The sequence below is a fragment of the Dermacentor variabilis genome, chromosome 3 (genome assembly GCF_050947875.1).
Source record: "Dermacentor variabilis isolate Ectoservices chromosome 3, ASM5094787v1, whole genome shotgun sequence".
Taxonomy (NCBI): domain Eukaryota; kingdom Metazoa; phylum Arthropoda; class Arachnida; order Ixodida; family Ixodidae; genus Dermacentor; species Dermacentor variabilis.
In genome coordinates this window covers 112,329,749-112,343,931 of record NC_134570.1, presented here as the reverse complement: position 1 = coordinate 112,343,931, position 14,183 = coordinate 112,329,749, and the positions used below count along the sequence as shown (strand labels likewise).

General features: G+C 44.5%; 1 protein-coding gene across 2 annotated transcripts in view; it reads left to right on the top strand.

Moving 5' to 3' along the window:
• LOC142576191 (putative RNA-binding protein EEED8.10) overlaps positions 1–14,183 on the top strand; it is a 72,276-nt gene that overhangs the window by 40,516 nt on the left and 17,577 nt on the right. For both annotated transcript variants that reach the window (XM_075686203.1, XM_075686202.1), the window contains exons 17-18: positions 1,529–1,669; positions 6,804–6,905. In XM_075686203.1, coding sequence (XP_075542318.1) covers positions 1,529–1,669; positions 6,804–6,905 — 243 coding nt within the window. The remainder of the gene's footprint in view (positions 1–1,528; positions 1,670–6,803; positions 6,906–14,183) is intronic.

Genomic DNA, 14,183 nt, shown 5'->3' with positions numbered 1-14,183 from the left:
CCACATTTTGATGGTAACAAAATGTGCCCACACATGCAATACATGTGGGAGAAATAAATGAACTTATCTCAAGGTAATTTAGATACAGTCGGCGACCGTTTATTCAGACCTCACGGGGACTGCAGAAATGTCCGAATAAACAGGTGTCCAGAAAAGCAGATTAAGAAAAAAAAAAGAAATCCTTTATTTCCACGCACTCATTCAGGCTCGGCAGTAGGCTTGAAGAAATAGTGAATGCGCTGTTGCGCGCTGTTCCGTTTATGCACAATTAGATAAGCCTGAATCTTGGAGATGGTCATACGGTCACTATAGGCAGCCGAAAGCACAGTCACTGCTTGCACATGCTCCGCATGCACATGCGGAGCATGTGCATGCTCCGCATGGCATTGCAGCACATGGTGTGTCATCTTCCGAGTCAGAGTCACCGTCGTCGAGTTCTGCGCATGTCAGTACAGCAGTGTCAGCACCTGTGAAACGGCCGAATGAGACGGTGTTCGGAATCGCAATGCAACCACTGCGCAGGTCTTGGCGGAATATTTTCGGCGTCAGTAGGGAGCTCATCGGGAGGTGACAAATCCTAGGCCTCCCAGTACCCGCTTGCCAGCATTCCCCAGCGCAGTCCGCGCGAGCACTGTCGGCGCCATTAGACAATTGGCGCAATGTTTCCGTATGCCTTGTTGGATCACCGCAACCTTGACACAGCACACAAAGCAAACGCCACTGCGCCGTCATGCCGACACCAATCGCACAAACGAAAAATGTGGCCTAATCGCAGCATCGTGCCTGAAGAAAGAAACAAATCAGCTGCTGGACTGTCTTGACATGGCTTACTAAGCTGAGACCGGAACTGCTGTAGCCACTCTATTGAACCAGGCAGAAACGATAGTGATGAGCGGGGATTTGCAGTAGCGCCACTTCGTGGGGCAGCAAGGAGGCTCTATTCAAAACAAAAATGGCGTTCAGCAAGTCGAACCATGCACCGATCAGAGTCGTTGCACGGTGCTCTCGATTCAGTTGGCTCAAGGAGCGTCCAAAAAATCAGGCGAGAGGTTGCAAGGTGTCCGAACTTTCGGCAGTTGTGATACATTATGGTCTATGGGGAGAATGGCGGTGCCACGAAGCAGACCGAATAATTGAGTATGTCCGAATTTTTGGAGTCTGAAAAATCAGTCGGCGACTGTATATCTTTTCCGTTGTAGCCCAAGAGTAGTTGTGGGATACTAAACTTCCTCTCAATCAGCTCTAAAACATGCATTTCATCTAATGACTGCCCTATGCACAGTGCTCCTTATTCCATCTTTGTGTTCATTTTCTTTTTAATTATGGTAATCTTTTCTTCTTGGTCTGGAAACCTAGTGTTGAGGCTGTTAAGCTCTCAAGGTGGTAGGCCTTGTTCATATTGTTTAAAAATTCATACAACTCGAAAGTGAGACTCTGCAGTGTCCAGTGAATGCAGTTCTTTTCTGTGCAAAACGCCGAGTGAAAGCAGGTTGGATTACAGCGTGCGTAACCAAGAGGAGTTTTGCAGGAGTGCTGGCCATAGTCGAGCTGTGCCAGGACCTAAGGCAGCTGGACCTCAGCGGCTGCGAGCACGTGTCGAGTGCAGCCATGGAATCGTGTGCAGCCATCGTTGCCGAGCGCCCACATGTCTTGACCGTGATTGTTGGGGGTTAGTCCGAATGCGCATTGCTGTCAGCCATCTAATGACCTGCTTGCTTATCTGAACATAATCTCTGGTAATAGCTGTATGAGGTACATATTCAGAGATTTGCTGAGAGGTGACTCACAGGGGACCTTGATCATGAAAAGGAAATTTACAGAAGAATAAAAATGGGTTGGAGTGCATGCGGAAGGAATTATTAAATCCTGACTGGGAGCTTATCGCTGTTGTTGAAGATAAAAGTGTACAATCATTGCATTCTACCAGTGTTGACATATGGGTCGGAAACTTGGAGGCTAACAATGAAGCTCGACAACAAGTTGAGGACTGCGCAGTTGGCGATGAAATGGAAAGTGCTATGGGTAGTGTTCAGAGACAGGAAGAGAGTGATGTGGATGAGAGAGCAAACGAGGATTGCCAATATTCTAATTGACACTAAGAGAACAAAATGGAGCTGGTCAGGCCATGTGATGTGTCGGGTAAATAACAGGTGGACCATTAGAGTTAAAGAATCTGTGCTAAGGGAAGGGAAGCACAGTCAAGAACGACAGAAAACTAGGTGGGAGATGAAATCACTAAATTTGCAGGTGCAGCTTAGAATCAGCTAGTGCAAGACAGATAATTCAAGATCGGAGGGAGAGGCATTCCTCCTGCAGTAGACATAAAAATAGGTTGGTGATGATGACGACAACGATGATGATGAAAAAAATTTTGAAGTTTGGGTGCTCCTATCTATAACACCTTGGAACAGAGAAATTGTTTTTCTCGGCAACCACTGCACCAATTTTGATGAGGTTTTTGAGTTTAAAGCTTACTATCTAGTAATTGTAGGGAGTGGAAATGAAATTTATGCAAATTTCGTGGGGGTGTGCAAATAGGGATTTTTGTGACTGAATCGAACGTGAATCGAATAGTGATGGAAATGAATCAAATTGAATATTCACTAGTTTTCGAATAATGAACAGTCGTGATCACAAAATATAAAGCGATGTTCACTTCCTAGAATTCTTAATGTTTGAAAGTTTCTATCATTACATAATACATTATGAAGTATTGTTTATTAAACGAACAAATGGAGCATTGGGAGCAAACAGGTAGTCTCTTTGCATGCACAGGTTTCTTCAGAGAGTGCGAATCATCGCTGTATAGCCTGTAAAGTATGGCTACCTAAGTGATGTAGCTTGCTCCACTACCCAGTTCTCGTGTTTTATGTCTATACGATGCCTGCAGGGGTGAGCATTTACCGTGCTTTTGCTGCAGTTTTATGTTTAATTCGGCATATTAGAAAAGTATTCGAAAAATATTTGCACTTACAAATAGTGGCTAATCAATTCAGGTGCCAAATCGAATAGTGTCCTATTCTATTCGGTATTCAAGAAGATTTAAATATTCCCACGCCCCTAATATTTAGCAACTGTAGGAAGTAGATTTTTCATTTATAGCATCAATATCATTAGAAGAAATTCTGGAAATTGTAGGATTTTAAAAAGTCAAGTAGCAAATTTACAACTTGTGTAACTCAGTAATACAAAATCGTATTGTACTTCCATAAACTGAACCTAATAATACATCTTAAATGGGCAGAATGGATGTATTATAACTGCTCTGAAGTATACCACGAATTTGTGTGTAGGACTTTTGCAAAGCCCTCGTAAATATTATACAGTAGACTTCTCTTAATTCAACTCTGAAGGGACCGACGAAATTTATCTTGTTATTCAGCGGGTCGAATTAATCAAGATGTAGAAAACACCGAAGCGATTCATTAGGCAGTATTTGCCCGATTCTAACACATCCGTGTATCAAGTGCACACCAGCTTTCTATGTGTCCAATGTAGGAAACTAATGCTGGAATGACATCAAAGCTCCTAACAAAGTAGAAATCTAATGCGCATCCGATTTTTCAACAAGAAAAATAGGCAGGGGTCTAATATTTGTCAAGCAACAGTGGCCAGTTTTTGTAAAGTCAGCTTCGCTGCAATACAAATCTGTTATGCGGTAAAGCGTACAACTGCTGCAAACTCAGTTTTGGTTTCACATCCAATCCGCCTTTTCCATGGCGCGACGGCGCATGCGCCCTGCCCTAGCGGATTAGTCGCGAAATTTTTTGGAAGGGACGTGCACAGCTGCGCAGCTTCATTTTGGGGGAAAGTTCCCTGAAAGAAAGCACACGGACGCGCACTGCAGCGAACACTCGTGCCGTGTACCGTGTTGGAACTCCACTGGTATGTAGTAGCTCTACGACGGTGTGGTGCCGAAAATGTGTGCAGCATAGTACTGCAACTCCACTTTAAAACAGAAAGCGGCCAGGACTTCGTCCGGACTTTACCGTGAACCACGTAGTTGCCACCTTGCATTGATAGCTGGCATATTTATCAATAAGCCCCTGCGTTACACTTGGGGGCACCTTAAAAACATCCTGTTGCTGATGAAGTCTTCTTGCAGGGTCGGCCCTTTCTTGCTGTTGGTGGCAGCGCATTTGACTTCACATACTCGTTTAATGCGCGGTAACACTGGGTCAATACGAGACTGACAAGACGCTGATGCCAAATATTCTTCATGGTGTGTCCCCGAGACCATTTTATCTTGATAGGCCAACAACGACGCAACCGACGGGCACGAGTTGTCGTCGCGCGATGGGCTTTCTTGTCGACGGCGCCAACAAAATCGGCTTGCGGACCATGATCGCTCGACCGACGCGGTCGGTCGTCGAACTGACAATGCGATAACTGTAGCGCTTTGAGTCAAGACATGCCTTTGAAGTTGAAATGGCCAAGCATCAGTCTTCTCAAGCCGTACACATTAAGTTTGAGCCAGTGTTGATCCTGTTTAATGAAGGCTGGGTTAGGCCTGGCCCCGTCGAGTTCGTGCACCCGCTACCGATGGACCTGAACTTAAAAATGAGCAGTTACGACGACAGAAACCGTTCCTATAGTTGAATTGTGGAAATATAGTGATTAGATATCAACTACTGCTTGCTTGGCGTGGCGCGTCCACAATAAGCGGCAAGCGGTGACAGAGCGCTGTGCCAACATCTGTATGTACGTCACAGCCGTTCCCGAAGGCCGCCACTCCCATTCGCTACAAAGATGAGTGCATCTGTGTGTACTGTTAAGTTGAAACATTTTTTTTTATTCCAGGGAAGAACTGTTTACCTCTCAGTCAACCAGGAAACAAGAGGCAGTGCATTTGATACAGCAGCATAAACAACCTCATTGCTCATTTACCGACGGAGTCAGTGATCGCATACGCGTTTTCGCGAGACAAATACATGGCATATAACTGAGTGCTCATGCCGAGCACAGTTTTATCTAATGATACTTTATGGCACACGCAAACTGTAGGCACGATGAAGTTAAAGAAAAACGAGAATCATTAATAACAGCTCATAATGTATGTGTCTGGATCACAGTTGCCACTGCTTAAGTGGCCTGGCCGCTCATATTGACTGGTCTCCGGGTGGAACACTGTGGCTCGTATGCGCAGATATTTGTTTTTTGCTACGTTTTGACAATATTCCATATCATTGAGGTGCCGTTTCCACAATATGCAAAGCAAACAACGATCTGTGCCTGTACATGTTGCTGTAAACAAATTCGCCACTTTGGCAAATACGACGTGGAAGGCTGCATTCGAAGCCTTCTTGAATATGCAAAATGTCTAATGATCATGTAAAGGGAATACAAAAAAAGAGGTGCAAGAGTAGACATCAGCGGCACCAAACTCCAAGGCAGCCGGGTTGGCAGACGGAACTCGGCGTGCCTTTATCGGCCGCGCTCTTAGCAGAACACCGCACTCGGGCCTGATCACCCGGTAGTTAATTAGTGCTACATGGCTTCCAGGAGCGGCATGCTGCCCCAGAGCTGCCGTTATTAATTAATCGCAATCCACAAAACGTACAACTGACGCACACTCAACATGGATGCAGGTACACAAATCACGAAAAGGGTTCTACATAAACTGAGGACGACGCAATGAGCTAGGGAAAGAAGAATTATAGGTGTAACATTAAGGGATAAGAAAAGAGCAGATAGGGTGAGGGAACCAACTCGAGTTAAGGACATCTTAGTTGAAATCAAGAAAAAGAAATCGTGGGGGTGCATGGGCAGGACATGTAATGAGAAGGGATGATAACCGATGGTCATTAAGGGTTACGGACTGGATTCCAAGGGAAGGGAAGTGTAGGAGGGGACGGCAGAAAGTTACGTGGGTGGATGAGATTAAGAAGTTTGCAGGGACGACATGGCCACAATTAGTACATGACCGGGGTAGTTGGAAAAGTATGGGAGAGGCCTTTGCCCTGCAGTGGGCGTATTTTCAGATCGCTGAAGGTTGCGCGTACATAGTCTAACTCTAGCGTCTAGGAAAAGCTTAAACAGGGGCACGCATAGCGTGGGAAGCTAGCGGCCAGAGTAACCATCTCAAGGACTGCTGCTGACGAGGGCGAAATACCTTTGTGTAATTATAATAACCCTAATAGGACTACTTTCGAAAAAAAAAAAAAACAGAAACGGCCCAGAGGGCTATACTACGAGAGCTATGACTGACAATTTTCTATATATATATATATATATATATATATATATATATATATATATATATATATATATATATATATATATATAATATCTGCGTGTACTAGTTAAGAGAGCTAGTTTAAGGGAGGAGAAGGAAGGAAACAAAAGTCTCTGAAGCAAAATTGCAACTCCGTAGTTTAAACCCTTAAAAATAGTTTTAAATAAACACACTGAAGCTGGCTTAAGCAGTTGCAATTCAGCAGCACGTTATCCCTCACCCCACCCCCCTCAAATTATCCATGTCGCTTTTGTTCCTGATGCATTCCCACACCTAGCTGCAAATTTCCCTTAGAAGCATCCATCTAAAGGTGGAATGTGGCATCACATAGCTCTTTCAAAATGGCACCCAGTTGCGATAACCTGTCATTTCAAAAGTGCAAGTGCAGCTGCCATTTGTTGTTCAAGAGCTTGTGATATATTTTACTAGAGTTGTGCTAGCCGTTGCTTTTACTGCTTTATGCTTTGAGACAAATTTTCCTTCCGCGTATTCATAGGTAAATAGGTTGTGTATTCTTTGCAAGTGCAAGCAATGTTTTCACATTGGTCTGGCTTTATCGCTTTTTCAGGAACATCCGTCGAGCTAGGCCAACTTTCCACCGACAGTAAGGGGAAGTTGAAAATCGATTACAGTGACTACTGTGTGGAGAGCTATTTGCCTGGTGGTATGGGTGAGTTGTTCTCCTGTGAAGTCTAAAGCTTTATTATTCCTTGTCTGTTATGCATACAGAGGCGAGCAGAGAGGATGTGGTGGAATGCTATTGTAGACACTAGAGACGTGCGAATACTGAATAGTAGATTTCGGATTAAATATTGAATGAAATAAAGAAAAAGAAAGACAAATACTGAATTGATTATCGAATATCAGAAAATTTAACACAAGCATTTATGCCTCCAAATTTTGCGCGAAAAGCACAGTGCTGCTGCTCCTGCTTGAGAGACTAGTCGCATTACTTAACAAGAATCTTGCTAGCTATCAGTAACTTGTACATAGGTATCTATGAATCGAGATGCACAGTATGCTCTATTCTTATAAAGGGAACACGGAATTAGTATGCCTACACTGATAACAACTCTGTTTGTACATTACCCGCCGCTGTAGTTCAGCGGCTATGATGTTGCGCTGCTAAGCACAAGTTCACGGGATCGAATCCTGGCCATGGCGGCCACATTTCGATCGGGGCGAAATGCAAAAACGCCCATGTCCCGTGTGTTGGGAGCCAATAAAGATCCTCTTGTGGTCGCAATTAATCCGGAGTCCCCCCACCACGGCATGCCTCGTAATCAAATCGTTGTTTTAGCACGTAAAACCCCAGAATTCAATTCAGTTCAGTTCAGTTCATATACGAAGGCCTGGAAAATATTTTTTACCTATGGTATATTTGTCAAATAGAATTAAGTGCGTTTTCTCCTCTGAAGCTGAAGAAACAACAAAGTTGCCCGAAATACCAATGGGGTTTTCAGGATAATAATGGCCATGCAGTGTTTAGTGGCAATCTTATTGCTTATAAAGTATTGCTTTCCAGTTTCTTCCAGATAGAGTTTTGCCATAGAGTTTCTTCTCTATGGCAGGTGGTTTCTGTGGGTTATCGTCAGCTCTTTATAAGGCCAATCTCAACAACAGACAAAAGCGGGGAATGCACATCACGTCACTCAGCACCACTATGCGCAGTCATCGTTGTTGACATTAAAAAGTTTTCAAATTGGGGAGCCCACGGCTAGTTTGTTCGACATTCTCTTCCCCCCCTTTTTTTTTCTTTTTTTTTTTTTTTGGCTGTGTTCATCTGCCATTCGTGTAAGTGCGTCTGCAGCTAGGGGTCAACACGCTGTTACATGATATCTTCAAGTCTGCTATGCAAATCCAAAGCTAGTCTTGTGTCTGGTTGTTTGAAGCTCTGAAAGGAGACTGTTCTGCACCTACCAATGGCATTCAGAACAATATTGTCAGGACGGCCACCGTACAATATTTTGCAAAGATGGCAGCTGTGAGCATGCAGCAGTTATCCTGTGCACTTGCTTTTGTTGGCGAGGCGGTTTTTCTCAGGGTCGTGTGGCCTTTGTGGATAGATCTGTGTTGATTCGGTAACCATAACTTTCCAACGCCTGACATTGTCACTCCGATTAGGCCTAACGCGCTAGACATAGGCCAGTGGTGCCGCCCTGATGAAAGTTCGCTGCTGGCTGATGTGATAACGAGCCACAAGCCATTGCAGAAAGCTTGCCGCTAGTGTGTTCTTCTTACGGGCGGCTCATCAGTGATCAGCCGTGAAATCACATATACGGGTTAGATCGACGGCCGTTGAAGCAGCGTTCAGGTCTGCAGTCAACCAGCGGGCAACTACCACAAGCACGCGAGCCAAGTTCTTCTGTATGCTCGCATGTGAGTTGTGAGCTCCCAACTGCGTAAATGTGCGTGCTGGAACACTGAACTCACATATATTCACTCATATTCAGTTCGATCAGCGTGCCTTCTGGTGGCTAATGAGGCTGATCTTCACACACGCTCCCGTGCTTTCCACACACGCTGCTATTGTAGTTTCCTTTGTCAGCGTCACGTTAATCATTTCGATCGGTATCATCGTCCTGGATGGACCTTGTACCGATAGAGATCACATGCCATGAGAAGTTATTCCGACCAGGTTATTCACTGAAGGTACTGATATTTGAAAATTGAATTTTCGAGAAATCTGATATTAGAAGTGAATCGAATTATTCAAGTGGGCACTGTTCAATTTGAAATCACACCTAGTAGAAACCTTGATGAAGTCATAATTTGTACAGATTTCCTTCTTTTGTTTTGTGTTTCCATCAGCAGCAGATGAATCCACTGCTGAAATTTTCACGGCTAGAATGACTAAGTGGCTAGGATTTGAAAATGTCAATTTAGCAAAATTGTCATTTGATAATAGTCCTTGACTGCAGTTATGAATCATGGTTTGACAGTACAGTTGAATCTCGATGATACGATCACCATTTATCTGAATTTCGAAATGGCACAAATGTTTTAGTAGTTCCAGCCAAAACGTGTTACGTACAGTGCATTTTGTTTTTGGATAACTCAAATGCTCTCTTGCCTATGGGTGACATCAATGTGAGCTGCCACAAGGACTCTCAATGCTGGGAGAGTACAGCCTTTGGTGTTGGCGCGTGAAGTCTTTGTCTCTTGTAACCCTGGCGGAATACTGTGCACATAAAAAGGGCGCGCTCCAGCATGCAATGGGCATGAGTGCATAGGCCTTGTGCATTTTAGTAGGGTCTCCTCGACGACATTGAGAGACGAAAGCTCCTAAAGCCATCAAGGATTTCTTCAACCGAAAGTTATTGTCGTAAATAAATTAGTGTCTTGCCTTCACTTTGATTCCGCGATTGAGATTTCTTATGGATCTTACGAATTTCGGACGATACGAATGTCATTTGAAGTCGCAAGAAATTTTTATCGTCAGGATTGTATACTGCATAGACTTGAAATGATTTAGCCGAGGTGGCTGTTGGCCACCGAAATGAAAAATTAGCCAAGTCTTCATCTTGTGAGGCATGGTGCAAAGGCAAGTGAGGACAACAAAGAAAGAAGCACTGAAACAAGCACTGAATTTCAAACTCTGGAATTCTTTATTAGGAAACATCATAGTTGAGTGCACATGAGCACTCGAGAACATCAGTTCTGAAATAAAGTGGTGATAGTGGCTGCCAATGAATACATAAATAAAGTGGCCATCAATAGATGACTCTACAAGCGGACGTGCGTCCCCTTGCTGCTGGTTGCTTGCACTCTGAGCAGCCTCAGCAAAGCACAGGCCACATACTCGCATGTTCTCGTTCATAAAGGACCTCCCTATGCAAAGCGTAGCCGTCACGAAGTCAGCATGGTTACCATGGTAACTGATGGTCATAGCGCTAAGCAATAACGAAGTCGGAACTGAGAACGCTGGCTGAAAATCGTTGGGATCTACATATACAGTTGAACCTTGCAATAACGAAATTGGCGGGAAATGTGAAAAAATTAGCTGTCGCGAGAATTTCGTTGTTGCGAAAAGAGACAGCACAGATAGGTAATGCATCGCAGAACAAAACTTTACTGTCCAAATTCCGTTAGCCTACTTTGCAAGCTTTGCTCGAGGATATAGAACCGCATTGTTGACAGTACAGAGTGTGCCGCATGCGTCGACCAGCAGTGGCAGTACTGCCGTAGCACAGAATGCTCGGTCAACTGCTTTCGGAGATGAGATCACTTGCCGAGATTTTGCGTAACTCGGCACCGGATGCAGAGCAACAGCGCATGCAGCAGCATTTCTCCAGCGCACGCTGTTGCCCGTAGGCACCGACACGGCCAGTGCCGATCGCAAGAGTGATCGTATCTCCTGTACGTGAAGGCAAACGATCAAGATAACGGCCCTTTTGCGCAAGTTTACATCCGGCGTAGAATCCGCACACGATGCCTGTCAGGTGGCACCAAAATCGGCGTTCTTGAAGCAAGGGATGCGTATTCCCGGACGATCTGTCAATCATGGCCCCATGCATGACACTCCATATGCCGCGACTGCCATCTCAAGAGCCATAAACAATTCCACGTAGGTGGGACGCGGATTTCTTTGTTTTTGCTGCATTTTTCTCCCCGAGGCGCACATTACGCAGTGCACTGCCGCGATCGGGGATTGTTGTTCGAAACGCGCGTCCAGTTTGCGTTCAGTCTCGCCTCACGCGATTGAGAGCAAGACTAGCGCCATGCGCGAGATATGGCAGCAGGAGCGTGCGCTGCTCTAGTGGCACGCGGTTGATGTCCTTGGTTACGGCGAGGCAGACGGCGATACGAAACGCGGGAACGAGCGCCAAGGAGCTGCGCCCTAAATTTAATTAACGTATTTGCACAATTTTAACGCACCTCCAAATCTAACATGTGCCCCATTTTCACGAGTTTAGAGGGTTCCTGAACTACCTCTCAAGCTTGGTGAAAAAATACAGTACGTGGATAGCACACGTCAAATTTTATAGTCGTGTGCGGCACGTGGAGTTCACTAGCGGAGCGCAAAGTCACCTGTTTTTTCAAACTCTTTTTTCAATCAAGGTCTTGTCACCTGCTTCGAACCTTGCAGCACCTTGCATGTGTCGTCATACTAGAGTGTACTAGAATACGGTTGAGTGGGACGAGCGGCTGGGGCGGCGCATGCCTTGCAGTGAGGCACACGATGACATAAAATACTGTGGCATCACTGCGATCAAAGTGGATTGGGCCACACCAAGGTCGCGCAGTTGGAAACTGCTGCCGATACTTCTCGGAAGGGTCATTCGTACCACTTCGCGTGCTGGTATATGCGTTCAGACCGCTCAAACGGTGTTCATGATTGCATATGACATGTATTTATGCCTTAGGAATAGACGCCTTTCTTTCTCTTCTTTATTTCATTTTATTTTTGTAATGCCGCTCGGTGATTGTGTGTGCATTGTGCCCGCAGTGTCGGCTTTCATTCTACTATGTTGAAATATTTGTTCCCTTTGGAGAACAAATATTTTTCTCGTTCTTCAAGCAGCATGTACCTCTCGTGTGTATTTTTGCACATATAGTTTTCCATCAGTAGGTCTTGCGAAACACATACGGAAAAACATACGTAAACTTCCTGCTTGCCGCCTCAAACACATAAAGCATATGTGCTCCATCCGGTGCCCTGCACTCAGATTTACGGGAAATATTCAGAATGCGGAGTAAATGTGGAAGTTAGGGAATGCGGAGTAATTGCTGCGAGTTCTTTTATTGCTGTCAGCCGTTATATATGCTTATCTTTGGCCTGTAGGCAGTGTGAAACTTTTTGTCTAGTCCATGCTTAACAAAAAAAATAAACAGCACAGTAGCCTTATTGGTGGCTGCATAACGGATATGGCGTTGCGCTGATAAACTTGAGCTCACGGAATTCTATGGGAACGAAATGGAAAAACACTCCTGTACTTCTGTTTAAGTGCTCGCTAAAGAACCCCACGTAGTAAGAACTGAACACTGTGCCTCGTAATCATATCACCAGACGTAAAACTCCAGAATTTGGTTAACTAAAAAAAAAGGTAGGTGCATCCTTTGGCTCTTCTTCTAGGGATGTAAACAAAAGAAGTTATTCTCGAGTGTGATTTCCGAGAAAGACATGTCACGCTTATCTTATATTTCATACCTAAATGTAATGCCGTTCCCAGCTGTACATCCGGTGCACCATCATAAGGACAATAATGAAGCAATAAAAGGAATGGCATGCCTCACATACACGTAAAGGTATTTGTAGATCTGCTGTGTTCATTGAAGATAAGTGTGGCAACACATTGGGCACCTAGTTTTATTGTGTTGCAGACATGGTGAGACTGTCAAAAGAAATGTTTTCCTTGCCTGAAACAAGTTAGCAGATTTACAGGCTGCCCCTGAAACGGGGCATTTATGTTGAATGACAGCTAGGAACTTGTTCAGCAGAACCAATTAGCACCCACGTGTTAATTCTCTCGGGAACGGGTACGCCTCTGCGCAACAGCCACGACTCTCCAGCAGCACAATCATTTGGAATAAGAGTTCTTACTTGCATTGGCCCCTCACCTTCGAAACTTCAAAAGCGCTGTTATGCATTACATTAAAACGGAAACTGCTATTTGATAATTTTTAATACTGAATTCTGAAGTTGAATATAATCTGAATAGCAAATACCATTCGATTAGACTGTTTATACTTCATTTCGCCCGCTGGCACGTTGAAGGAGACCGCCAGACAAGCCACAGCGATTACGTTCATGAAGTCTTCCCGGTCTCCCCAATTCAGTCTGAGTGCATAGGCACTATTTTTTTCCCTAACACTGTTGTTCATAGTGTTGTCCAATAATTTCCTTGATTCCTTTTCTCAGAAAGTCTATTGGTTCACCTGGGGCTGGTTAGCTTTTAAGAAATGCATGTGATTTCCAAAACACGCTTATTCTGGTCGGGAGTTCTCACTTTTCTTAACCAGTGCATTTAGAATATTTGATCATTTTTCTCTTGCATGTAAGTTGTGGGTATATATGTCTATGTACCTTCAGATTTATCTAGAAGTGCATTGGTCATCTGCACCTCTTCGCACCACGCAGTTAATTAACGTGGTTTATTTCACTATAATGTTGTTTTCTTTGATCATTGACCCTGATCAATATTCCACCAACAAGAAGCGCGCATAAAATGAAGTGATATCAGTAAAATTTTCTTACGTAGTTTCATGTTGCAGATAGGCGGCTTCTGTGGGAAAAATTACATGTCACTTTTAGAAAACAGTGTTGAAAACAAGAGTTCACCTGGCTAAATCTACAATTGGTGCCAGCCAACAAGAGTCGCAGGCACACCAAAACAAGTAAAACAATAAAAAAATTAACTGCACAGACCTTCTGCAAGAGAAACTGGGCATCTGTCAGCGTCCACGCAACAAATGCGCGCTTGCTAGCAGACAACGCACTTGACAATGACAGCAAAATTTAAGGCGCCATGTTGTGTAACCCATGCTTAAATAGGAATACTTAGCAAGATGGTCTCCATATAAATTTGCAGTTGAAATAAAGCACCATTATAAGAGCATGCGTGTGCGATGGGTCTCAGCGCCTGCCGCGAAATTACGTTGAATATGCCACGAAGCATGTCTCCGCCCCATTCCAGTTCGCTCGGAGTGCCCTCACACAATTTTTTCCACGCGCAGCACCTCAGCGGGAGAGCGCTGTTCGGTCCACTCAACCAGTGTCTAGTACACTCTAGTCATATGCAAGATTCCCACAGGCGGCTACTACTGGCTGATAGGGGGCCTCAATCAAGAAGGGTGTTTGGTCTAGTCTGCTTCCTCCTAATGTTACTGTGTATTAAACCTTGGCCAGTGGGCTTATCGGTGTCGTAGCCGTTGAGTCTCAAGTAGCCTCGAACCACAGAAAACTTAAGGTCAGACCACACATGCGCTTGCCACTGCTCATACACTC